The sequence below is a fragment of the Morone saxatilis genome, unplaced genomic scaffold (genome assembly GCF_004916995.1).
Source record: "Morone saxatilis isolate NCDOM2014 unplaced genomic scaffold, NCSU_SB_2.0 Contig16, whole genome shotgun sequence".
NCBI classification, from domain to species: Eukaryota; Metazoa; Chordata; class Actinopteri; family Moronidae; genus Morone; species Morone saxatilis.
This window is the reverse complement of record NW_023339718.1, coordinates 9,053,616-9,062,350: the sequence shown is the minus strand read 5'-3', so window position 1 is coordinate 9,062,350 and position 8,735 is coordinate 9,053,616. Positions and strand designations below refer to the sequence as shown.

General features: G+C 39.1%; 3 protein-coding genes across 3 annotated transcripts in view; 1 reads left to right on the top strand and 2 right to left on the bottom strand.

Annotated features, from left to right (window-relative positions):
- Window positions 1–19: 19 nt before the first annotated feature.
- Window positions 20–2,863, bottom strand: cunh2orf68 (chromosome unknown C2orf68 homolog). Its single transcript, XM_035658724.1, has 4 exons — window positions 2,545–2,863; window positions 1,629–1,744; window positions 1,396–1,541; window positions 20–1,300 (listed from the first exon to the last, which is right to left on the bottom strand). Exons 1-4 carry the CDS (start codon window positions 2,652–2,654, stop codon window positions 1,178–1,180), a joined length of 495 nt encoding a protein of 164 aa, XP_035514617.1. The 5' UTR covers window positions 2,655–2,863; the 3' UTR covers window positions 20–1,177.
- A 132-nt stretch (window positions 2,864–2,995) lies between these two features.
- usp39 (ubiquitin specific peptidase 39) lies at window positions 2,996–7,683 on the top strand. Its single transcript, XM_035658722.1, has 13 exons — window positions 2,996–3,221; window positions 3,526–3,604; window positions 3,700–3,794; window positions 3,879–4,015; window positions 4,359–4,511; window positions 4,602–4,827; window positions 4,948–5,025; window positions 5,305–5,372; window positions 5,606–5,794; window positions 6,025–6,167; window positions 6,373–6,508; window positions 6,654–6,740; window positions 7,428–7,683. Exons 1-13 carry the CDS (start codon window positions 3,146–3,148, stop codon window positions 7,479–7,481), a joined length of 1,521 nt encoding a protein of 506 aa, XP_035514615.1. The 5' UTR covers window positions 2,996–3,145; the 3' UTR covers window positions 7,482–7,683.
- Window positions 7,684–7,781: 98 nt separating this feature from the next.
- sftpbb (surfactant protein Bb) overlaps window positions 7,782–8,735 on the bottom strand; it is a 3,308-nt gene continuing 2,354 nt past the window's right edge. Inside the window, exons 10-11 of the mRNA XM_035658723.1 lie at window positions 8,601–8,711; window positions 7,782–8,190 (exon numbers count right to left, since the gene is read on the bottom strand). Of these exons, the coding sequence (XP_035514616.1) occupies window positions 8,152–8,190; window positions 8,601–8,711 (150 nt within the window). The 3' untranslated portion in view covers window positions 7,782–8,151. The remainder of the gene's footprint in view (window positions 8,191–8,600; window positions 8,712–8,735) is intronic.

Here is an 8,735-nt window from a genome sequence, read left to right as displayed (position 1 = left end):
CTTAGTTTAACTCTGAATTGGGCCACTATTTTAGAGTTTCGGCTGGCTTAGGACACAAAAGACTGTAACTTCTTATCTTGTGTACAGAGTACAAAAAGTGTTCATTGTCAGATAGGCACCACCCAATACAATGTGCCAGTGACCTGGCAAATTGTTAAGCTCTCAGTTACAACTTCTTGGGTTAAAAAGTGGTGCAGGTTCAACACATATTGTTGAGTTGAAAGGCTGATTCATACTGCCACCTGCTGACGGACATGATGTGAAACACTTCTGTCATTTTGCTGTATCCCAATACTATATGTATTCCCACCAATGTGTATTTCAGGATAGAAGGTATCAAAGTCAGTAAAGATTTGAGTGTTTTTACATGCGAGAAAAAAAACATTCACATTGTATGGCTGTTCAATTCCATAAGTGCACATACAGACACATTTGGACAGTAATAAATGGCTTTTATGTTTATGTAATTTTATATGTAAAGAGTTGTTCTTAAAAAAATATTACAGTATAAAAATAAAAGTATTTCAACAACCAAAAATAAATTAGAATACTGAAAACAATGAAATACAGTGGCCACACAAACACATTATCATGGCTACATCCACTAAACTCTACAACTCAAAAACACACAACTCAGTTGTCACATTTCTAAACATAAGATTGCTGATAGACTGATGTTCTGTTCACAGCATTTTACCAAAAAATATAAATCTTGTTTTTAAAAACTAGATCTTTGTAAACACAAGAAACACAGGACATGTTCAAAGGAGGAGGAAGGTTAACAGCACTCTCTGTCAAAGAGTACCTTCTCCTCTCTGGATTTAACTGTTAGAAAGCAACATCGTTTTACAGGTCCAGTCAACTTGAAGTGTCCCTAAAGTTATGAGTCAGGGTATGAGGTAACAGTCCAAGGTGAGTCAAATGTAGTAAACACAAACCTGACAGGTAACTCCCAACCATACTGCCTATGGTAAGTGCTGTTTCTTCTCCTTTATAAACAGAAGACGCCTTTGATCGTGGGTCATCAAGTCTCTGCTGACACTCATTATATTGAGTCCTCATTATGCCCCAAACCCTAACAGCGTTAATGCTTTGGAGAACAGAACTGCAAATGAAGTATTGCTCCTCTTTGCCGGTAGCCCCTCTGTCATCATAACATACTGTCTGAGAACATTACTCAGCGTTTGTCTCGTCTTTTGTCCATTTCCTTTCGAATTCGAGCCTCTAGAGCTGCCCTCATGGCTGAATCTAGGATGTTCTTCTCTGCAACACGTTCCACCACCTTGTCGGGCTTATCCTCCTTTAGAAACAGACAGAACATTGGGAAATTAAGACCAAAGCACAATTGAAGAGACCAAATAGCCAGAACCATTAGTCAAAGGGATGTGCATTAACCTTGTGCACAAGGATGGAGGTAATGGTACCAGAGTCCGCCTGATAGTCCAACCAGAAGAGCTCAGTTCCATGGGTCTCTGTCTCTGTGCTTGACCCACTCTCAATCCACTCTTCAGCCTCAGCACCAGCCCCTGGCTCGGACCCATCTGAAAAATGAGCACACTCATGCATATTGTCTTCACAGGATTTACTGTGGGTACAACAACAACAACAACAAAAAGCATCAAACTTACGTCTGCGTCGAGGATGGTACACTTGGATATCAGGTCTACGGGGTTTTCTAGGAGTTGTGGTGTGCCTCCGCCGCTGAAGCTCTTTGGCTTGCTTCACCTCCTTATCATAGTCATCTCTTGAGGAGACAAAAAACAATATTTTGTTAGAACTTGGTAAAGTACAGTATACCACATACCAGTGCTGCATGCCTCTAACCTTCTGAGACAACCATGGGGCAATCCTATCATATCATAATAAGATACAATCATGTTTCCAGAAAACAAAAACAAAAATAAATGCTAGACCAACTTAGTCTAAGGTTGAGTGAAAGCTTCTTTATCCTAACTCGTTTTTCTACCTTCAAAAAAGATATTATAGATTTTTTTTATATGTATGTGTGTGTATTTCAGAGACATATTAATTGTGGCATTCTCAAATGCATTATTCTCTTCATCTTACTGATGGTCAGTAACACAACCGGTAGAAATAACAGAAACAGTGTTTAGCATCAGAATATGAGGCGAAAGGTGACTTATACCTTTTATTTCTACATCAACATATCTCACTGAGGTCCTGTCTGAAAAACACAAGTATCCGAATGATGTTCTTTAATAGCTACACTGATTCACCCCGTGACAACACTGAAACAAGCCTGTAACTAACTTTTTTCCCAAACAATCTGCAGCCAGTTAGCTCTAAGTTGTTTTACCTCCAGTGACCTAAACCGAGGATAGCTTCGGCCAACAGGCCTGTACGACCATCCCTTATAGTTTCACCTTGAGCGCCAAAGAAGGTGCATTACCTTCCCTACCACTGAACCTCCCTCCACCTTCACTCCAACTTCAATAAGACACAGATACGTGGTTGCAGCTTTAGATAGTGTGACTAGATGTTGTGAACTAGCCACTAGCAGCTAACGGTGGTTGAGGAAATCACCTAGCAATCTGGTTCCTCCGGATATGGTGCAGGAAGCCGTGGCTCATATCCAAACGGCCCCCTCGTTTGTATTTCAGCTCATGCGCTTCATCGTCTCTTAAAATATCCATTTCAACAAACAGTGACAGCACAGTGACAGTATGTGTGAGCCTAAAGGCGCTAATGATTGCAACAAGTCTCGGTCAGATCCATAGACGCTCACAAAAAGCTACATGCTAGCTAACAATAAATCGTTGTCCAATTGTTGCATTCCCGGAGTTTACAAATTAAAAAAAAAAAATATATATATATATAAAAAGTGCACATTGTTTTGTTGAAAACGTATAAAACAACACAAAAAAAAAGAAAACAGTCATTAAATACACACAATCCAATGTAAAAGTGAAGCTATGCTGTCACAAAATCAGCATTTTTTTTGTCATTGAGCGGCTCAAGGCTCGATATCGCTGCCTTCACAACTCCGGGTTAGTTTTTTTTTTTACTCCGCTCTCTGGCAGTAACAAGACAAACCACCGCGAGTTTGGACGCGTACGGTTCTCGGTTCATTCATCTCTTCCGAATAAAGTTGCACCGTCGCCGCTCGTTTTGACGTGAAGCCCGCATGCTGACGGCCGTGATGGTTTCTCTGAAGCGAGAAAGAGAGGCTGAGGTGGACGACGATGACGACGAAGACACGGGTTAGTGTGTTTACTTCTAACGTGTGTGTGTGTGTGTGCTACGTTTGTTAGCCGGTTGCTAACGCGGCAGCCGAACGAAGGGGCGTTCGATTTCGGTCACGGGTCGGCACAGTCACACACGGGTGTAGTTTTAACAGGCTCAACGCGCATGCACCGCCCGCCCGGTTCACTCTGTGTATCAAATCCATCCAAAAAAAAAAAAAATATTTAACCTAAACTCTGGGTGAGCTAGCCTGTTTTAGTTAGCTCACATTCAACTGTTTGCACTCAGTCTTGGTTGAAACTGTTTTGTGTTTTGTTGCAGTGGCAGCCAAAATAGGCCGAGGACGTGTAGCAGAGGACCGGAGGAGCCGTCACTGTCCTTACCTTGACACCATAAACAGGCAAGATAAAAGTTGAATGTGCTAAAATGCTAGTTAGCACTGTCCTCCTCTGGAGCTCTTCAGCTGATTCCCAGTTTTGTTTATGTATCCATCAGGAGTGTGCTGGACTTTGACTTTGAGAAACTCTGCTCCATCTCTCTCTCCCACATCAACGTCTATGCCTGCCTTATATGTGGGAAATACTTTCAAGGTGAGGTGAATCATGTGATATTTAACCAGGGATCAAACACCTTGTTGTGCTTGGGCTGATTCACTCATGTATGCTTGCTTGTAGGTAGAGGTCTGAAGTCCCACGCTTACACTCACAGTGTGCAGTTTACCCATCATGTGTTCCTGAATCTGCACACTCTCAAGTTCTACTGTCTGCCAGACAACTACGAGATCATTGACTCTTCACTAGAAGACATCACGGTACGAAAAATACAGGCTAATGGCATGTTATTGTTATACTTTTGACTGGAAATGTTGAATTAATTTGCATGTTTAATGTTTCCTTTAAAAAAAAAAAATTAAATCACACAGTGAAAGTTGTTATGGTTACAGCTGAGAGATAAATAATCAATATAATATTGGCATTGTGTTATAAAACTATGAATTGTTCTATCAGAATAGCTTACGTATCATCTATTACTGGTTTTAAAGGTTGTAGTCAAGTAATACAATATTTAGTTTGTTTTGTCTAAAGCTGCTTCATGTGCTGACAGCAGAGTCAAAAATACTGTAATTTGTTGACACTTTCTCATTTTCTTTACAGTATGTGTTGAAGCCAACTTTCACCAAGCAGCACATTGCAGGACTGGACAAGCAAGGAAAGTTGTACCGAGCCTATGATGGTACGACCTACCTGCCAGGCATTGTAGGCCTTAACAACATCAAAGCCAATGACTACGCCAATGTGGTGCTACAGGTATGAACAACTGGAGTGGACCGTATGTGAACTTTGTCATAAACCTTTTAATTAATCCCTACCATTTGATAATTGCCTCTTTTTCCCTAGGCCTTTTCCAATGTTCCACCTTTGCGAAACTACTTCCTGGAGGAGGAAAACTACAGAGATATCCGCAGGCCACCGGGGGACATCATGTTCCTCTTGGTGCAGAGGTTTGGTGAGCTGATGCGCAAACTTTGGAATCCGAGAAACTTCAAGGCCCATGTGTCTCCCCATGAGATGCTGCAGGCTGTGGTGCTATGCAGCAAGAAGAACTTCCAAATTACCAAACAAGGTGATTGCCAGAATCTTTAGTAATGTACTATACTAGGAACTGCAGATATCACGTAGGCCTTTAACACTATGCTGCCTGATGGGGACTAGTTATGGTGCTGATTTATTTTCTGTTCTGCAGGAGATGCTGTGGACTTCATGACGTGGTTCTTGAATGCTCTGCATGGTGCTCTTGGAGGAACAAAGAAAAAAAAACCATGTGAGTAGGAGAATCAGTTAAATCCTTCATTATTAGGTCATAATACATGCAAAAAATAAAGCATTTAATGTGATATTTAGATGAGTATATGGCACATTAATGATAAAGCCAAGTTAAAAAAACTGGGATACAAGTTTAGATCAATTTAAACTTTTTTCTTTCTCTAAAGTTGAATTTAGTTTAGAGTTAGCATTTAATAATGTAAAATGTTTCCAGTTATTAATTGTTAGGAAAAATGTGAATTAACCTCTGTTCTCATTTGTCTTTGTGCCCTCAAAGCAATCATTACAAAAGCATTTCAAGGCTCCATGCGGATCTTCTCCAAGAAACTTCCACACCCAGACTTGGTGAGTTTCCTGCTTGTGTTATGAAAGCATTGATTGATCAAGAATATGAATAATTGTACGCATATAATATCTCATGTTTATTCATCAGTAATGTTCGAATTACCTGACCAAAGTCTTTTGTAGATAATGTTTTAAAAAAGGTTTATTTTCCTTCTGAATTAATTGGTTGAATTATGGTTTACTGAAGGCTGAAAATTTTTGGATTTTGAGTTTTGTTTTTTCCCATTTCCCAGCTACCGGAGGAGAAAGAGGCGTTGCTTGTGACAGAGGAGTACCAGGAGCAGATGTCCGAGTCCACCTTCCTGTTTCTGACCCTTGACCTCCCAACAGCTCCACTGTACAAGGATGAGAAGGAGCAGCTTATAATCCCGCAGGTCCCTCTCTTCAACATCCTGGGCAAGTTCAATGGCAGCACTGAGAAGGTAACGATTAATCTTCTCTTACATATGATGTGTAAAATAAAATAAAAGTGGGGGGAAAAGGACTTCATGTTGCAATGCAGAAAAGCTTTGTTGGTGATGAAGATTTGGTGATTACATAATGGACATAGTCACACTTAAAACGTGTAATTACCACAACAGCATTTTGAGGAGGCTATATTATTAAAACGAGAAAATATCTGTGCAAAATTTCCTGTCTCATTTACATTCAGGAATACAAAACCTACAAAGAGAATTTTCTCAAGAGGTTCCAGCTGACCAAACTGCCTCCGTACCTTATATTTTGCATCAAAAGATTCACCAAGAACAACTTCTTTGTGGAAAAGAACCCCACAATTGTCAACTTCCCTATCACGTAAGTACTGTTCATATACATAAAATGAAATGTGTATCCTGGATCAAAGTGCTTCACAGAGCCATAAAGTGCATTTTGTTGATAGTGAATGGTTATTATTATTGTAGACTGTAACTGTTGTAAGAAGGGATGTTAAGGATGTGTATTTTGTCATTAGTATAAATATGCACTAGTTCACGTTGTCACTTTTTATGGGCTTCAACAGGAATGTAGACCTTCGTGAGTACTTGACAGAAGAAGCTCAAGTTACAGAGAAGAACACAACTTATGACCTCGTTGCCAACGTAGTGCATGATGGGAAACCCACAGAGGGAGCATACAGAATACACGTTCTGCATCATGTAAGTTTCAGCCAGATATTTGACATTTAACAGATGTTTGGTGATGTTACTACAAACATTAACCAGTGCATTCAGCTATATCTTGATCAAGCTATTGTTGTATTATTATGGGCATCAGTCACCATCTCTCTTTGTGTTTAATCAGGGAACTGGGAAGTGGTATGAGATGCAGGACCTGCAGGTGACTGACATTCTCCCTCAGATGATTACACTGTCAGAGGCCTACATCCAGGCAAGTCCTCCCACTCATTCTGTGGATGTTTTTCTTGTACAACACAAAATGACATAAAAGATGAATCCCCTTTTTATCTGATGGCATTCACAGCACACTCAGATGAATCTTATTTCCAATCTACAGTACAGAAGACAGATGCAGTGTTTTTGATAATGACACAGACTATTTAGTGTGTTTTTAACTTATAATGCTTAGGAGCATTAGTAGTGATATGAAGTAAATAAGTAAATAAAGGCCAGTATTACTCTTTACAACATTCAGGTTCCTTTCCAATCATAGATACATTATAAAAATAAACACTATATAAAATCTGCAAATAATTTGTATTCTTTAAATACCGGTACATTCTTTGTGTTGTACTAATTGCCTTATTGTAAAGACATTTAAAAAAGGACTGCTAAATTAAAAATGAACTAATCTGGTCTTTTTAGTGGTTTCAGTCATTTTCTGACTTCAGAGGCTTTGTCGTCTGAAACGTACAAACTAAGTGGAGGACTGAATTATTGTAATTTCTTGGTTTAAAAACTGTCAAAGTTAATAATACAGATTATTAGGACATTGTCAGCAGCTAAAAACCAGTATCAGCCTGAAGTTTTAAATCACTATAAAGTAAAATGACTAACAATGAGACCTAGATTTGTATATAGCTCATTATGGTAACAAATGTTTATTTTTCTTTCCTAGATCTGGAAGAGACAAGACAGTGATGATGACACAAACAACCACACAGGGGTGTAAGTGAGGCAGTGTAAATAGCCAGAAGTGTTGTCACTATTGGAAATGAGCTGGGTATTTAAGTGATTGAAAATAACAACAGATTATAGGAGTGTGGCAACAGAGAATCAGGACTTTTTCTTTATAGCCACAAAAAAAGAAATGTAAATGTTTTTGTTTTTTCACTGTTTTATCTTTTTACTATAAATAAACAAGCTCTGGGACACATGTCTCTGTATGTTGAATTTGAATAACCAACCTTTTGATTTTATTTTAGTTTAGTATGTGGTTACTTGCACCAGGGGTCATAGAACAGCCACAAGGTAACAGAAGAAGCAGCTCTGCAGCTTTATTGAGTAGCCAGTTGTCCAAATAATAATACTGTCTTATCACATAGTTCATAATAACTTACATGTAGCAATGTATTGAATAACACTGTTCACAAAACTGTTTACCCCTGCAGAAACTAAGGTTTCAGACTGAATCCCAGCCTCAGTCTTGTGACATTCATGCAAACCAGAGAATTTCCTGATGAATATTTATGGCTGATTCCCCCAACAGTAAAACACGAAAAGTAAATCAGTGCATTACATTTATAAAACTTTTAAGAGTTGATTAGTGCAATAATAATTGTAAAAAAAAAAGAAAGTAGTTCTTTCAGTGCACCTAATTTTTGAGCTGCAGGCTGGCAGTTTCACTTCTTCCACATGTATTTCTTGCAGAAGGCCTGGTTCTGCAAATAAAAACAGAAAAAGGATGTGGAACTGAAATTCGCAAGATCAAATTACTACAGTTTAGATGGTGAACTGCATTTTGTTGTCTCAGTACACAGTATTCTGTGCAATGACAAAGTTGAATGTAACGTTACCTAAAGTGAGTTAAAAGCAAGGAATCAATAATCTTTACAAAAGACGAGTTTGAAACAGTAGACTCAAAAGGAAGGAACAGCTGTTAAAAGTGGGCAGGAGTTTATCAGGTCCTGTACATGATGGTTGTGAAACACTGCTCGGGATGTGGTAATTTGCTTAAAGGTAAAAGACGATTTAATTGCAAAACATTGCACATGTACACTAATTTTGAGATTGAGACTGACCTGTGCATCACTTTTATCAGCTGAACTGGCAATAATATAGTTTTACTTACACCACACATCTGAGCAGTTTGAATGTTTTTGCACCAGTAGGTTGGTCCCCAAGTACAACGATTGTTTCCCAGCGGCTCCAACTTCTGTGAGGCAACGCACAGATCAGCTTTCTGCAGGACAGATGGGGGGGGGGG